The sequence below is a fragment of the Oculina patagonica genome, chromosome 1, assembly GCF_052425735.1.
Source record: "Oculina patagonica isolate OP01 chromosome 1, crgOcupat, whole genome shotgun sequence".
Classification (NCBI taxonomy): Eukaryota; Metazoa; Cnidaria; class Anthozoa; order Scleractinia; family Oculinidae; genus Oculina; species Oculina patagonica.
This window is the reverse complement of record NC_135758.1, coordinates 40,063,091-40,081,215: the sequence shown is the minus strand read 5'-3', so window position 1 is coordinate 40,081,215 and position 18,125 is coordinate 40,063,091. Positions and strand designations below refer to the sequence as shown.

Here is an 18,125-nt window from a genome sequence, read left to right as displayed (position 1 = left end):
ACGTGTGAGCTTTCTATAGCGAGTTGAAAGATCAAACTCAAGATACTAAGAGCACAAGAATCAGTCTATCGTTTGAAGGAAAAAACGTTTTCTTTTAATTCAACTGTGGCGTGAAAAAAACGCGTTGAACACAAAGTGGCCGAGAACTGGACCCGGCCGAGAACTGGGCCCTATACTGTACAACTCTCCTCCCGGTTTATCTGGGTCAAGGTGCCATTCCTCGTCCTCTGGTGGCCACTAATTTCATTTTTCGGCCTTTACATGTCATGTCAAATCAAAGATAAGCTCTCTTTTCACGTACCGAGTACTGTATATTTGGTCCTACTCTGCGTTGATGTCTTCCAGTCGATAGACACTCTGGTCGTAACCATGCATATGTGGCCACCAGAGTTTGAGGTGGAAATGGTACACCCCTGTTTCGACTGCGATTTCGTTCAAAGCATATGTACTGAGTAGGTGGTCCCTGATATTATGAGCCTCTGCTTATAAAATCCTGATGGTTTCATTGCTGGGTGATCAACTTTAGAGGTCCTGAGAGTTTAATTCAGGCCTTTCCGCGCTAGATTTTGGAGAATGGGATGATACATCCATTTATACGATTGAATTTTTTATTCAGGAAGTATAGTGGCTAACGCAGTCGCACTCACACGGTTGGTTGGTCCATGATCTTTAAACATTTTTTGCAACTCCGCTGACCAGCGGATATAATAGTAGAAAAAATGAAGCAAGGCGGTCTTTTAATTTTTAAGGGGATTATCAAGAAAATCCTGGTGTCTTGGTTAAACTTACCGATGTTTGATGTGGAGATAATGGAATAACTTTCCTGTTAGAACCCACTATGCTGAAGCGGACAACAGCAACCCCAACAACTGGCTTCCCATACGTGTACCTTGGAAGAAGAAATTGTGGTGACACTGATATGTAAAACACGAGGATATTTAGCCGATTTCTTAAATGAAGATTTTAGAAAGCGGTTAAAAAATATATAAACCGTTAATTTTCACTAATTCCCTCCCACTGGAGTCAACCTGTTTATTGATTTGTATTTGTACGCGCTCCCTGAATCTCTGACCCGGGTTTCAAATGATGTTTGAATCCATTTTTTTTCCTTTAATTTAAACGAAAATAAAAATATATTGCCTCACATCTAAACACTTTGGCTCTGGTCACACCCCGGCGTCTCACTAAGGTTGAGACAGAGATAACTTTCAGTAACGTTCAGTTGGTAAAATACGTTCTCTACCTAGACAGTCTGCTAATAAACGTCAGTGATGCAAAGCGTGTAATAGGCTAAAAATATAGTCATAATATATTTTTTTCTCTAAATAAAACATTTATTACGGAAAACGATATGAGTTATTCCACGTCATCTGCTTGAGGGATCATGTTGGATCATGTGAGATTGCAGCGCGCATGCGTGCTTCAGTGCTGTACGTTGGACGTGCTTCAACAGCAGGTTTGCTTCGACAGCTTACAAAAATATCTAGGATTTTTTCAATTTCTTTTCATAACTGCTTCGTAGAAGCACCTTATAAAGCCCCTCGCCGAGGGGAAAGCTAAAATACCGTGAAAATCAGCACAGCGAAGACAGCGAGACGAGTTGATCTCGCAGACCTCGTGCTCTGCAGCACTTGACGACACTACACAAAATGGCCAACGACACTACACAAAAAGGCAAGAACCAGAAGGGTTCCAGTAGCTCCACAAGCAGTGCAGGTGCTAACAAAGAATATCCAAATCACAAATATCGTGATGATCACAATAACCCGACCCAAAAGAAAAGTAAGGACTCGGTTGATGGATTGGCGGCAAAATCATCCAGCAACGAAGGAAGCGAGTTGCTGAAATTCGGATTGATATCCAGATGGATATTCGGATTGAATATCCACCTCGCTAATTAACACACCTCAATTACAGAATTGGAAAATACTTTGGATGGAAAATTTGATCAGCTTACTCGGCCGGATATTTGGGACCCAGAAGCCGCGCAAGAGGAGCGTGATGACGCTCTTTCTGACTACGCCACCGACAACGATGGTGGTCGTAGTACCGGCCGAACACGAGTGAGAACCGCCGAGCAAAAAGCCAATATTGACTCCTACTTTTTCTGGCGAGGCAGCCAGCAAACAATCAGTGCTCAACAATATTGCAGAAAAAATGCAAATGCAGGAGAACATTGACCCAGGTATTAATGATCAATTATCTAAAATGATAAATCAATTGGTTTTTAAAAAGGAAAGTAAGTAGTATCTTGTAAATAGTGTTGTAATATTGTAAGTATTTTTCTTTTGCGTTATTTTCTAAATGAATAAAAAAAGGAAAAACCTGATGAGGAGAAACTGAAGGAAAAGTTGACTCACGTAACTCGACCTGCTAACTGTGACTCGCTAATCACAACTTAAGTAGATGAGCTCATTTGGCAGAGGCTAAGGCCACAGACCAGGTATTTTGACTTTAGGGCTCAAGTTGCTCAGACTTGTGTTGTCAAGTCAGTAACAATTCTAGCAAAAATGTTAGAAAAAGCTTGTATTTAATTTAAAAGACATGTTGCCAGACTTGACTAAATCACCAGGTAACAATTTAGATGACCTTCATAAGGAATGACACACTTTTATAAGTGATGGCATGGAGACAATTAAAACAATTAGTTTTGCCAAATATGAGATCAATGCCAGACGCCGTGAGAGCATAAAACCTGACTTGAACGAGGACTACATGTCTCTCTTCTCTGCATCAGTGCTCATCAACCAATTTCTCTTTGGTGTTGACACCTAAAAACGACTAGAAGATAGGCGAGAAAACAAACAAAGTTGTACGAAAGGCTATGATACAACAAAGTCCATATCCAAGACAACGCAAATACAAGAGTGGTGGCTTGAAAAAAATCAGAGGCCGTAAAGAACGACCTCATACTAAGCGACAAAGCTATCCACAGCGTCCTTTTTTAGGAAAACGCCCCTCCTCCTACAGAAACCAGTACAGAAACTGTAAAAAGGGGGAGGGAATAGCAAGGAGACAAAGTCTTAAAGGTAACTTCAGCAAATGTGCAAACCACAAATGAGGTAAGAAATGTAAATGTGGTGAATTTTCAAGGGGACTGTCTTCCCCTTGTTAGTACTACCCAGTTATATGCAGGTACACTGAAAGAGTTTGCACACAAATGGGGGAAGTTGACCTCTGACGCCTTCATCTTGGACACAGTACAGCACTGTCACATTGAATTAAAGCAAGAATCTTGGTGTGACCAACACACTGTGAGAATACAAAGATTAAATAGCACAGAGGAGAATATAATCAATACTGAAATTCTAAGACTCTTTGAGAAAGGGGTTCTTGACGAGAGTGCCTATTGCGATGGGGAATTTATTTCTCCAATATTCACAAGGCGCAAAAAAAGACTTACCGATTAATTCTTTACCTTAAGGAATTCAATGAAAATGTTGAATATCATCATTTCAAACTGGAGAGTATACAATCAGTCATAAAACTGGCGACACCTAATTGTCACATGGCATCTATAGATATAAAAGATGCCAACTATTCAGTCCCTATAGCCCCAGAACACCGAAAATATGTCGGTTTCAGTAGAGGGACAAACTCTTTCAGTATACTTGTTTCCCCAATGGGCTGGCTTGTTGTCCCCGCTTGTTCACTAAGGTCAGTTCACTAAGTTCAGTTCAGTCTTTGCTAGCCTAAGGCAATCTGGGTATGAGATAGCCCCTTATATAGATGACGTCTATTTACAAGGAGACACTGACCGGATATGCTGGCAAAGTGTTAAAAAAGACAGCTTTACTCCTACAAGACTTGGGATTTATTGTCCTGACAAGGCAGTTTTCATCCAAAAAAAGAGTGTTAACATTCTTGGGGTTTGTCATTTATTCTGTTGAAATAACAGTTAAAGTAACACCAGAGAAGGCCAATCACTTACGGGAGGCATGTATAGAACTGCTAAACATCCCGCATCCCACCATCAGAGATGTTGCACAGGTTATTGGCCTAATGGTCAGTAGTGCCCCTGTAGTAGAATTGTGCATTCTATTCTTTTTTACAGAACCGTTAGAATGAAGAAATTGATGCCCTGAAACAAAACCATGCATGGCGTTTTTGATGTACAGATGGAGCTAAGTGCTTCAGCCAAGTCTGACTATGTCTTGCAATGGTGGATTGATAATTTTCAACAATCACACAAGAACATCTTGCCACCCAACCAAGACATTGTGATAACTACACATGCATCAAAACAAGGTGGGGGGCAGCGAGAGACAACCAAACTACAAGGGGGTAGATGGCCCCCTGTAGAAGCAGAGCAGCACATAATTGAGCTTGAATTTAAAGCAGTCCTCTTTGCTTTAAGTTCACAGTGTAACAATGTTAGAAATCAGCACATACGCATTATGTCAGATAGCCACTGTGTGTTACATAAACCACATGGGTGGAAGTAAACCCAGACCCTGTAACGAAATTGCAAAAAAGATATGTCAATTTGCCTCACAAAGAAATAATTTTCTGAGCTCAGCCCATTTGCCAAGAAAGCAAAACATGTAAGCTGATAGAGAATCAAGAGTGTTTAATGATTAGACTGAGTGGATGTTGCACCAGGATATTTTCCAGAAGATGTTCCTGTTATGGGGACCCTTTGAAGTGGAACTGTTTGCCTCTAGATTGAACAAGCAGGTTGACACTTATGTATCCCGGAAACCAGATCCTGGTGCATTTCCTGTGGATGCATTTTCAATAGTTTGTGAATAGGAAGCCTTTTTACGTATTTCCATCGTTTTCCTTTATTCATAGAAGCTTGCAGAAAATTGCAGCAGACGAAACATAGGGTGTAATATTTCATCCTTCTGCAGCTAAGAAAGCAGGTGTGCCTATTATGGACATCCTTGGCACTGGGGGAAGTCCTCCGAGCGTACTTTTGCGAAATATTATCATGTTTCAATTGTTAAGAAGAACCTTTTTGCTGAGGCTAAATGTAACTTGTAAGGAAGAACAATTTTGCCGAGGCTATTCGTTACTTGGGTTGTGACTAAAGAGATTTATTGTTATGTTGGTATTTTTAGCCTGTATTTATCATGGCTTCAAAATCTCACATGAACCCTCAAGCAGATGACGTGAAAGAACTAGAAAATTAAACGAGACTTACCTTGAAGTCGAAATTTGATTGGAACTCTTCTGCGACATCTTATGTTTGAGGGATCAGGTGCCCACCCAAGTACTAATGATAAATACCCGCCATACACTTTGAAGACTGAAGCACGAATGCGTGCTGCAATCACACCTGATCCCTCCAGTCTAAGATGACGTACAAGAATCCCAATCAAACTTTGACTTCCAGGTAAGTCTTGTTTCATTTTCTAATTAAAACTCATGAACACAGTTGCACCAATAAAAGAAAAAGATATGATTTCATTTCTTCGTGTGCTGTTTCCCTTTAGTCAGACCAAACTTTTGTATCGTAGAGGGAGTTAAATTTATACCGTACTTCACTCACATTTTTATAAGCCTTCGTAATATGGTGAATAATATGAGGCCAAAATAATGAAAGCACGCCGTTGCAAATTAAAGACTGACGTATATAACCTTACCTGGCTGTTAACTTGACCTCAATAACTGTAATGTCTTTAGCTTCATCTGTTCTTAGAATGTAAGGTGGTACTGAGAGTTTTACGGAAAACTTGGGAAGAACTGAATTCCAAAGATCACAAAAATCAAAGTTAGAGGCAAAAACTAAAAGCGAAGTAAACAAACGAAAGCGTACGTATACTCACCATATTCTTTGACCTCGAACTTGACCGATGTGTTGTGGACATCCTTTTAAAATAAAAGGAAGAACAATTTAGAGGTGGCAGAATTCGCAGAGAGTATACAAGTATAAGTTTTTAAACACTTACTTTCAGGGGTGGCAATTTAACGGGCAATACTTTCTACATGGCGCCAAATGGCATTAAATAATATTATATCAATTTATTTCATAGGTACTGAGATTTACTCATGGAAATCGTAGCGAGAAAAAAAATCGTACTGATTCAGAGCTAAGCCAATCAGCAACGCGAACGATGAAATTTCACTAGTGATGAATAAACGTACAGGGTTGCACGGCAGCCGTTGCACACAAATCGCGGGCTTTGAAAAATTAAAACAGAAGAAAGGCTTGCTTCTAACTTGTGTTCTATTGAAGAGTTCACTTCATTTAACGTCAATAATCCCTCTTTACAAGACTCAACAAGATGTAAACACTACTCGAGAAGACTTGGGAAGGCGTGGAAAATTGAAGATGACTCCGCTGTGGAACTCAATACAGCAATTATTCTTACCTCTGTGAATTTAAAATCTCAAGCTAAAGAACGATAAAGACGACAATGAATACGAGCTTAATTTTCTTCAAAGTTTACTAGAATACTGATAAGTAGGCTATGGCATTTTTTAAAGGTATATTCATTGAAGGGGAAAACTTTTTGCTATTTAAATCTAGTCAACAAATCTATCACGAGTCGCATACTGCTAAGATGGAAATGACTCGGGCAGCGACTTGATTCAGTTAATTAGTTGAACGTGAATTCTTCCTAGCAGTTAGTGACCTCTGCTATTGTTAGCAGACACTTGACTTTAAGAACGTGAAATTCTAATTTTGAGCTTAAAGTTTTTAAGACAATTTAGACTTTAAAATACCTTTATTAGCTATAGCTTTGAATCACTTTTCGCCTCAACGCCGTTTTGTGCACTTTGGCTTGTTTGTGATTATGGGACGAAAAAATCTCAGTACCAATAAAATAAACAAATTACACAATGGAAAATACTTTGTACGATTTTTATTCACTCGTTAAGGTGTATCAGAAAGCTCACTCGTTCGCTACGCTCACTCGTTTGTTTTCTGATACTACTCAACTCGTGAATAAAAATCGTACGCGCGCATTTTTCGTGGAGTAATCTCTATATTCCCAAAATTGGAGGCAAATATAACACTTATTCCAGAAAAAAAAAGAACAAAGGAATTTTTATGGAACTCGGAAATTTATATATTTAGGAAGTTGTTTTGTATAAAAATCAATTCAAATCCATAAGAGTTTGTCATTTAGTGAAGCTGCCCGCGGTTCGTCTGCGTGACAATATCGTGGAATAAATAAAAAAGCATTCTCAAAACTTCCTGGTGTCGGTTGGGTGCTCTAACCAATAGATGGTTATATGATCTAAGCTATTGGAAACTCGCGATGGGTATGGTTGTACAGCTAGTTTCATACGTGAAAAATATCCTGCAAATGTCAATGTGATAATGGAAATGGGACCAATGTCAAGCAGAATGGCGGCTTCAATGACCAAGATTCGCAAGTTCGATTTTCTTTGGCGACTCAAAAAAATTTTATTCTCTGAGTGTACGAACTGAAATCTTAGTATCACGGACGGTTACAGTGCAGGTGCATTAGATAAACCTCTCGTTTATTCACTTAATAGTTAATTTGTTTAGATTTCTATTTATTTATATTATAATCAAATTTTGTACATATAAACACTTTTAGCCTCTTTTCAAACTATTTTCTTTGTAATTTTAAACCTTTTTATTTCAAGTGAGTGTTTTAACCAGCTAAACTAAGGCTCCTGAGCCCTTAAATTCGTGGGTAAATAAATATACTTAATAAATATTGCCTTTCCACTCAACGATATGAATAAAGGAGAGAAAAAGTGTCAAGTAAAGCAGCACAAGATGGATACCTGATGGCCGTGAAGGGCTGTTATAGTCCAGTTACCATTGATGGTAAAATCGTTTAACTTATGTTCCTTTGTTATGATGCCTTGATAAATAAAAAAGACAACAAAGGTCAGCAAGAAAATAATGACGGTCTCTAAAGAAAACAACCACCGCTTCCCTTCCTGATTTACATTGCACTGGAGGTCTTCTGTCAATATCCTCATTACATAACATTACATTACCAATGATTACCAGTGGTAATGATTTGATTGCTAGATTCTAAACAAAGAGAATTTAAAGGGGCTATGCCACGCAACTTTAGGCAAATTCGGCACTGACCATCTGGTCATAGAATTAACCAAAATATCAGAAAAACGGCTTAAAACTGTAGAACTCAAAAGAAGCACAGAAAGGCCAAAAAGGGGACGGATGGTCAAAATTCGAGAAGATTAAAACGGATTGCGTTCGGATAAACTTGAAAAACGTCGGCTCGACTTTCGTCAAGTTTATTTCAATTTGTATGAAAGTGTCATTTACAACGCTCGGAAAACATCCTTGTTTGTTATGTGACCGTGATCTTGCCAATAAAAGACTTTTGCTCTGCATATTTGAACTTAAGAGCTCTTAATTAACGATAATAAAGAGAAATATCATAAATGCCGTGACCTCGCCCCTTTAAATCTAGCCATCAAATCAACCACAATAATATTCCTTGCAAAAAAGGAATTTTAAAACGGTTGATTTGATTTGCTAAATTTAAATTTATTTTGTTGAAGATCTAACCAATCAAATCATTCCTAAAGCCACTTGTTCCTTAGCCCAAGGCTTTATCGGCTAAGAAGGACAAGCGGCTCGGGAGAGAATGTGTCCACACGTATTGCAGTGACCAGAAACAGCGCTATTTCTTCGCATATCGTGTCATGTTGTTACTTTTACATTGGCGTCTTAAAGACACCGAAACATTGCTTTATTTATTTATCTTTTGTTCGCCTTTGCTTAATCAAATAAGTAAACAATTATTTCAAAGTTCTATAAATTTTCTTACCTTTTTTAAAGTTAATTGTTAATTTAATATCGCTAAAGTACAATTAAAAAATGTGCTTGCAATATCAAACCTGTGCTAGTGTCCAGGTCCTTCCACTGCTCTACTCGAACTCCCTGTGGATTCTGGCGGATGAAAAACAAAAACGTTTCAATCAAGAGATATAAAAAGGTTGCGAAATTTTGTGTCGCTTTTGCTTTCAGACTCGACCTTGTACTATATTGACGAGGTCTGATTATTACACTCTTCCTCAATTTAAAAGACATTTAATAGAAAATTATACTTTCCATCAACTACAATTTCTTTCCAACTGCGGAAAGCTCCTATAAACATACCCAAATCTACTGTTTTGCACATAAAAGTTATTTTATTGCTTTGGTTAATGCCTACAAAAGTTATTATTTATCTTAAGCCTTTTTTGAAATCCCTTACAGACTGTAATTCTTAGTGTGATTTAAGGGGCTATCTGCAGTCAATTTTTATTAGGTCTTAATATCAAGACCAAAGGTCCGGCACCAAAAATTGACCTGCCGCCATTATTTATATATGCATGCATGCACAGGAATGAAGTCAATAAATTGAATTGGCCATTTCTGAAATACCTTTTTCCTCTGTTTTAAAATGAGTCCTGGTGCACAACAAATTTACAGGGAAATAAGTTTTACTTACGGGTACATTATCTCGCATGCTATTTAATATGCAATTAAATTAAGCATTTTATTTCATTTCATTTGGTTTCGCAAATTAAAGATTATCCACCAGGAATTGTTTTGAAAAAGAGGTAAAAGACAATTTGGAAATAATATAATATACGTATCTTCTAATATACGTGCAGTTTTAACTTTAATACAAAAAATGAAACTATTCTTGATCACTTTTCTTTGGCATATTCATGAAACTGATATCGAATGGATTCTTCAGTCCATTTGCTTTCTAAATTTATTGTATGAAACTACTACCAAAAAGAGGGATTAGACTCACCATGATCACCACAGTTATCTGTTTCAAGGAAAAATGCAATGATAAGTTAAAATCAGAATGTGATAGGATATATAAACACCAAAGAATACTTCGAAATAAAAATGCTAGTTTTGTGCTCTTGGTGAACAATTTAGAGTTACCCTTGCTGAATTGGCATATTTTTCGAAAATATCATGTTTTGCGTAAAAAAATTGACCTATGTTCTCAAAGGGGGATATTATTGTACAATATAATGTTCATGGTAAGGAAAGCAAGGCTGTATATTTCTTTCTTCGCATAGTAATGCCTGCGTACATTGAAGAAATGCTGCTAATAAACCTGCTATTAGAAATAACATCGATAGAGCAGTTTTCAATAGACCGTTTTCGTATTCTCGGTATTGGATTGGAACTAGCTCGCAATGGAGGCGAATGCGGGTAATCTTTACGTGTGCAAATGGCATTACGCTTTTTTTATGATATTCCCCCGCATAAGCCTCCATTTCAATATATTTCCAGTCCAATACCGAGAATACGAAAAAGGTATATTGAGTGTCGTGAAACCAAAAGTAAAGTAATTACTCTGGCCAATCACAAAGGACTCAGACAATACAGCTAACCAATCAAAACTCGAAGCAAACACATGTAGCCGGCACGAAGCGCGGGAAAACATGCACGAGCAAGTCACGATTGGTTTTAATTTTACTTCTGATTGGTTGAGAAAGTGGTGGGTGATTTTTCAACCAATCACTAAGTGCAGTAATTTAAAACCAAAGCAAACGCAAATTACTCTCGACACTCAAGTGAAAACCGCTCTATCATTGCCGTATAGGTTCACGAGCTAACCTTGAAGCCCGGAAACGCCGAAGCCAATGCCGGAATTTTTCCGGATACCATTTCTAAGTTTGTTTCTTTTAGCTGATTATCTGGAATCAGAGTCCCGAAAGAAGCACGAATAATTGTGTTTTCCATAAAACGTAAATTTTTGGTCTAAAATTGTTTCTTTTGTTGTGTATAGGCGAGAAGATCTCGTGTTAACGCTGTGGCAGAATCTGTGCTAATTGTTTTTCGGCTGAAACGGTGAAAAAATGCTTCATTGGACCTGAAAATGCATTGGTCAGCTAAACTTTTATTCCTTTTTTCTGAGTCGACATGACACTCGATAAATGTTAAGAAAACAGTCTCAGATTGTAAAAGACCAGTTTGTATAAACAAAGTCTTCTTCAACTTTGCAAAACTTGAGTAACTTATCCCAACTTGTTCAATCAATGCAGCAACTTTTGCTTTATGCCATTCCGGCTTGGTGGTGGATCAGTGAATGAACCGTACACTGTATGTCTGACTGCTTGTGTTCTACTCGCCAGAAATATTTAAAAAAGTTATTCCAAAGAAACAAATTAACATATTTCTGTATCTCACCTTTCGTTTGGATGGCTTCGTATCAAACTCGAGGGGAATCACTCGGATACGTACTGCAAACAAAGAAACAGAAATGAGGAGAAATCATATCTTTTCGTGTCTAATTATAACAAGTTGGGATATTTTCTATCAGTAAAATCGCTTCCTTGAAACTTCTTTCAAACTCTTCGACACCTTTTATTTTTCACAAAGCGTGTACAGGAAGCTCGGCCGAACAATGGTTCATATCGTCAGCAGAACAAAACATAGTACTTTTTGAAATGTTTATTATAATCATTTCATCGGGCATTGTGGCGTATTTTGCGGGCTAAAATGGAGAATTCAGCGGGCTAAAATATATTTAAGCCCGCTGCCGTGGACCAATCAGAAACAAGAAAATAACGAAGCCAGCCAATCAGAACTGAAAACCATTCAACTGTTCGCGCCGTTTTCTTGCTGGCTGGCACAAGCTAGCATCACTTCAAGCTTTGTTTAATTTGAGTCGAGACGCTTCTTTTATAACGACAAAATTGTTGAAGGACTGAACGGGGAAGCAAATTCTCAGTCTTCTCAGCTAGATGAAGAGGAATTCAGAAACTTAAAGAAGAATCCAGGCGGCGAAGTAAATGTAAGTTTGTCTTCATCGAGCGAAACTCGCTCAGTCGAATTTCAGACATATTCCAAACTGCCAGTTCAGTTAACAGCACAATTACTTTAAACACTTCTAAATGACGACTATTTCTTTGCTGCCGATATAATTTTGTAATTTCCTTTTCAAGCAAAGATTGTTTTGAGTAATTTTGCGGTTTTCTGCCGAGTTTTGTAAACTTTTTAATAAACCTGATTTACAATCAGAAATAAACGCCGACTCGCAAGTCGGCAGCGTTCAAGACTGTTTGGCCCTTGGCCCTTTTCAAGCAAAGATTGTTTTGAGTAATTTTGCGGTTTTCTGCCGAGTTTTGTAAACTTTTTAATAAACCTGATTTACAATCAGAAATAAACGCCGACTCGCAAGTCGGCAGCGTTCAAGATATCGCTTACTGTTTTTGATTTCTTAACTAAATGCCCTCTGAAATGATTATAATAGTAATAGAGTTGATGTTCTTGGGCGTAAATATGTTTTTGGCCCTTCTCAGAGCTCATTTTAGCCCTCGCCTGCGGCTCGGGCTAAAATGAGCCTGAGAAGGGCCAAAAACATATTTACGCCCAAGAACATCAACTCTATTGTTGTAATATAGCAATCCATATATACCCAATTTTTCGTTTGAGGTATAAGATTGGCGCCTTTGATTTCTCTCATGGAGGCATTTTCAACAACTGTATTTGACTAGTAAAACTTTTTAAAGTAAAGGACTGCGCTTCTTCATCATCCCTAGTGCCTATTTAAATTTAACATCCAGCCTATTTTCAGTAGCCTAAAGGGCCATGATTATCTGCACTGAGAGCACAGCTCCGATTGTCTAAACAGTAATGAGACTTGCAATGACTACAACCTGGACAAGAAAGATTGGTCCTAAGTAAAACCGAGTAGAAGTGAAGTTTCGTACCTGTCTGTCTAGGAGTGTAGATTGGTTTGTCTGTCTGTATGAACACCATTCCGTCTCTGTAGCTCAGAAGAATCCTCGCCTCTTTGTGGAACCGGAAATGAGCATCATCTGACTTGGCCACGAGATAAACATACTGCTTATCCACTGAGTTGGTATCTGGGAGGTCTTTCGGTTCAACCTTGAGATAAAATATATAATAAACAGTCAAGTCTCTGTTAATGTACTGATAGCCCAGACCAACACAGGGTCCACAGCATGCACTAATGTCGTGATTTGTGCATACAGAGCTGGGTCATTTCTACAGATAACAGTGCGTTATAAAAGTGCGATCTACTAGTAGTTAGTACTACACTTACCTTCACTGTAAGGAACTTGTTGCTTCCTTGAGAATATGAACAGGAAAAAGGACGAGAAAAAATGAGACATTTTTATTAATCTAAAAACACAACGAAAAGTCATTTATCTAAATAACTGAATGTGACTACCGTTTAGGTTGTCGAAAACATCAGTCACCAACAAGAGTGGGGTTTTTTTTTTTAAGAAAAAAACTTCTCTCCCCTGGACGATTACACTTTACGAACTACAGTTACCATTAAACATACATGTAGATATATACAATTATGAGCCACGTAAAAAGGCTTCTATGTCTCCTTTAAATAAAGTATAACTTTTCTCCCCTGGACGATCACACTTTACGAACTACAGTTACCATTTAAACATACATGTAGATATATACAATTATGAGCTACGTAAAAAGGCTTCTATGTCTCCTTTAAATAAAGTGTTATTCGAGTCGTCTTTTGAGTTTTAAATAGGGTGTTCTTTTTAAAGTTCTTCTTTAAACGCACATGAGAGAAATAATAGAAACCAACCTACATATGCAATGCCGAAGTACTCATTTACTTTCATATGGCAAGGCTGCTCGTGAGCTGAACTGAAGGGACTTAGTCTCGTTACCTTGTTCACTGATCTCACCTTTTTGTGGTTGAAGTACTTCTTCTACTTCTGAGAATGTCTTTCGTCTGTTTGGGTAATCCTGTAGATATAACTTCACCGTCACAGGCTGCCCAGCATCAAACACAGTAACGGAGACTTTTTCTTCGACTCCAATGTGAAATATACTCGGGGCCATTATGGAAAATCTACAGTGATAAATAATAATAAAAAAATAAAGATCAATTATCAGAAACCACTTCAAACAGGACGAAAACAACTTCGAAGAAAATATTACAGTTTAATAACAAGAAATTGAAAATTAAGATTCAAAACCCTTACGAAATGCGACAGACAACATTATTATTTTTATCTCTAAATGGTTGCCTTATTGCCTTGTTTTTCATTGCCAGAATAAAGGCAAAAATAAAAGCCTTATTGTGCACCAGGAGTGAGCTCAAGACTTTGTAATGTTTTGGCTGTTGCGTTTTCATGGCCGAGAATATGCGAGGTCCATCAAAAAAGCCAATAAAGGCTCGAAAGGCAATGTCCCCCAACTCCCATCTTTTGCACATACTGCTGTCCTTTACACAATTCCAGTGGGACAATTCCAGTTCAGGCAAAACAAAGAAAAACAACGAGGTTAACCCTTTTTATTGACAACCAATAAGTGATGCTCTTTAAGACTGTTCTCGATATAACAAGTATTTAAATAAATAATAATGCATCGTTCATAACTAATAGCAAGTCATAACAAGTCCTTACAATTTGAATAATCAAAATTGCTATTTAACTGATACTTGTCTCAGGTGGTCGCGATCTTTTCTTCGCAAAAATGAAACGTATCGCCAAACTCTCAAGAAACACGACGCTAGCTCAGAAATCAACAAATTATTATTCAAACTGAAGGACAGCAACGTACAGGCCAGCAGAATGCTGCGGCTGGCTACAGCTGCTTGAAAACTGAAAGAACGGGGTCACTAAAATAAACATATATTATATATGAGACTGATTTTTTTTGCAACCTCCCGTGGAAGACTTCCTTGACAACATCATTGCTAAAGAACATACAACGTACGTGTAACGTGGACAGTCCCGAGCGGGCAGGCCTAGTAAATATTTCCTGTTCGATTCTCTTGGGATGCAATCAAATCAAAGGATCTGGTTCGCTTGCCCACTTACATCCGACAAGCAGGTTATTTTCTTTAAAGTTTTGCCAAATATCTGCTATGAAACGTAATGTTTTCAAAGGAATTACTCCTGACGATCCAAATAACAAAACCATAGCTTTATTGCAACCAAATGTGTCTCCCGAGCATTAAAACCTAAAATAACAAGCAAACGAGACTAACTTTGAAAACTGTTCAGCCCAACAATATTTCAAAAACCCATACTGCAATCCGTTTCAATCTTCGTCACTTTTGGCCATTCGTACCTTCTTTTGTATTTGCTGTGTTATTGAGATGTTCCTTTACTGTTTTGCGAGATTATTTTTATTTTCACCGAATTTGAAGGCTATTTCCTATGCCTAAATTTAGCTAAAATCCATGAAAGAGTCTCTTTAACTATACATTTTGGAGTTGTCGTTAACATAGAGCACCTTCATCGACATCAGTGAACGGAAAATGACATTAAAGCTTGGTTTCGTCGCCCTTTCATCGATCAAGGAAAAACTAATTTTATAAAATATCTTACCGTTTGGATGATACGCATCCTAGTGCCAGTAGGAGTATGGTCACTCGTAACATCGCACCGAACGGCTCCGCCATGCTTGAAGCAAGCCCCGAAGCAAGCTTCTGGAGACTGGAAGGACTTTCTTCAGTGCTTTGGTTAAAATGCGTGCTGAAAGGTGACTCTTGGGGCAAAATCTTGAGGTGCTGACAGACACCTGTCAAGTGAACCAAGACTGGAAGCCGAAAGGCGACTGAGCAAAAAAGGCTTCATCTGTTCCTTGACCTGATCCACACAAAATAATATTTGTGTCGGGATTTCAGCCAACAACAAGCCGACGAATAATAGTAAGTAATTAATACGGGTCAACTGAAGGTATTTTGTCCATCAAAGCCTGGAGGGTATAAGCTGATATAGAAAAGTAATCACAGTTCTATGTCCTGAGAAAGTATTGAAATTTATTTCAGGAAAATCGGTATTTTGGTACATAAGTGTCAGGAAATATACCACTTTAGTTACACTTAGTTCCAGGGTCCTTAGAACGCCTGTTGTCGAATCCGTAGCGTAGGTCCACGTATACTTATGGCTAAAAGCCAACATCAAGTTGTGGGAGGGGGATTAAAGGAGCAGTGTCACGATAAATTGAAGGAAACCTCAAAATAATCGTTTTTCAAGAAAGAGAAACAATAAAGGAGTAACAAAACGCAAAAATTACCAAGGATTGTTTCAACTGACGAAGATTAAGACGGATTTCGAAAGGACAAACGTAACAAAGCTTCTTTTAATATAGCACACCATTGCCTTAGCTCAAAGGAAAGTAACTCAGAGTTCCCTTCAGCTGTCTGCTTCAGCTACATTTTTATTTTCGCTATTTTTGATAAGAGACTTGAATTCCGAAATCAGTTGTCTAACAGGTGCAAAATACAAATAGTCAAAAGGAAAAGGAACGAAATGTATGACAATGAACCTTTGTTGATCATTGCTTTTACTCACGAAGCGTGTTCAAACGTGATGATAATTATTTCCCTATCGTCTGAAGCGGTTGGAAAGTATCCAATGCCGGAAGATAACTTTAATCATGGAAGGAAAACGTGAGAACAAAGTTCCTTCAAATGATGTTGACATTTTTTGTCACGTATAATTTGATAACATTTTTGTCCTTAACTTTTCCTTTGTGCACGACAACAATTAGGGTAAGATCAAGAGAAAATAACTGTTTGTTTCACTTAGCCGCCCACCTTCTCCCCGATAACGTATCTCCACACGTTTACCCTAAAAGAAGATTTTTTTTTTCAGACCACAAAACGGACGATTATACGAGGTGGAGGATCACTTCTTATTTGGTTTCCTTTAAACGAACTTTTCTTTGGAGTATCATAGCATAAGGAACAAGAAATTTCAAGCGACGGGGATGATCGAATGGGGGCAAGACCCAACAAAATCCCTTGGGCTACAAACAACACCCAAAAAAATCCCTGTACCGAACATTTACCCCCAAACAAATCCCATGCCAAATTGTTTACCCTTAAGGCGTACATGTAATTTTGAGTAAAATTTTAAGAGGTTTAAAGAAAAGGAAGGAAACAGAAATTTGTTTTTGAAACACCACCAAACAGTTGACGCCCAAGCAAGAGCACTCCAGGTTGTCAGGGGACTGTTTTGGTGTCCATCTACTAATTTAAAACTTCAAATTTTAATTTTAAAATCAATATTTCTTATTCCTCCAAATTCTACCACTCCTTTGAGAAAGACTATCCCCTCCCAAAAATCCTCAAAACTCACCAAAAAATTCTCAAAACACTGCAAAAAAATAGGGGTGCTTACCATTTAGCCATAAAAACCAACAAATTTTCCTTCCCAATTTCAAACTAAAAAATATCCTTCGCTCATCCCCGTCACTTGAAATACCGAGTAACCCCAGTAATTTAATTATTATCCCCTTAACGAATGTTTCTTCTTGGGGCAAAACAACGGCAGCACATGAAAATTTGCATTGAGTTCGTGCTCAAAAGAAAAAGACACTGTCAATCAGACAATTATAGGTAGAATTATTAAAAATCACTGCTAAATAACAATTGCATTGAGTAACTTAGGACAAAAAGTAAATTCGTCTGTCTCTCGATCTGTCAATCCGGCAATCGAGAACAAGCCAGCGAACGACGAGTCCCTTTAAACGATCCTTCGCTTTTTTTTCCTTGTACCACTCCCTAACTACCTAAAACTGATGTAAGACTGTTATTGTTACCTCTTAATTTTGTAAGACTAATTAACAATATTTTTCATAGCAGTGGATGAAGAGGCAAAGGGCCGCTCCGTTAAGCATACCACACAAATTCATTTAACTTGTCCAGCGAGTGAATTCAACTTTAATACGAAACAAGTTAATTCCTTGGATAAGACAAAAAAGGGATTACAACACAGCAACAAACCGAAGAAAACGGAAGAGATAGACAAAATACAAGAACAAGCAATGAACAAAGGCGGCTTACCAGTGAAGAACGGGTTCAGGGAACCAAAAAAAATTACACGCACTAAACGATGGTCCACGATACACTGAAGCGAATGAATATGGAAAACTTCACATGAAATATATAGGACAAAATTTACATACGAAACTAAAATAAAAGCATGCAATAAGGTGGGAGAAACGTTAACATATTCGGAACAAAAGAGACAAAGGAAAAAGTATACCCTTTTGATCTGATCGACGAATCGGTCAAGTTTCTTATTTATACCGCAATTTTTCGCGCCTTTTAAAATTCGTAAAAAATCGCAGTTTTAACCAAATCCAAACATTTTTGTGGCTTTTTACTTAGTATCATCGAACGATTTAATCCGGCCAAAATTGTTTTGTGCCTTATAGGCACTTTAAAAAAGGTCAAATCTGT

The 18,125-nt window shown here is 37.9% G+C and overlaps 2 protein-coding genes across 2 annotated transcripts in view; both read right to left on the bottom strand.

Annotated features, from left to right (window-relative positions):
- LOC144643948 (A.superbus venom factor 2-like) overlaps positions 1 to 12,682 on the bottom strand; it is a 37,852-nt gene extending 25,170 nt beyond the window's left edge. The window contains exons 1-6 of the mRNA XM_078503381.1: positions 12,634 to 12,682; positions 11,108 to 11,160; positions 9,711 to 9,728; positions 8,803 to 8,854; positions 5,589 to 5,766; positions 790 to 889 (exon numbers count right to left, since the gene is read on the bottom strand). Of these exons, the coding sequence (XP_078359507.1) occupies positions 790 to 889; positions 5,589 to 5,766; positions 8,803 to 8,854; positions 9,711 to 9,728; positions 11,108 to 11,160; positions 12,634 to 12,682 (450 nt within the window). The remainder of the gene's footprint in view (positions 1 to 789; positions 890 to 5,588; positions 5,767 to 8,802; positions 8,855 to 9,710; positions 9,729 to 11,107; positions 11,161 to 12,633) is intronic.
- Positions 1 to 15,353, bottom strand: part of LOC144630687 (complement C3-like) — a 170,152-nt gene extending 154,799 nt beyond the window's left edge. The window contains exons 1-3 of the mRNA XM_078489062.1: positions 15,262 to 15,353; positions 13,609 to 13,775; positions 12,990 to 13,015 (exon numbers count right to left, since the gene is read on the bottom strand). Of these exons, the coding sequence (XP_078345188.1) occupies positions 12,990 to 13,015; positions 13,609 to 13,775; positions 15,262 to 15,335 (267 nt within the window). The 5' untranslated portion in view covers positions 15,336 to 15,353. The remainder of the gene's footprint in view (positions 1 to 12,989; positions 13,016 to 13,608; positions 13,776 to 15,261) is intronic.
- Between the last annotated feature and the right edge of the window lie 2,772 nt (positions 15,354 to 18,125).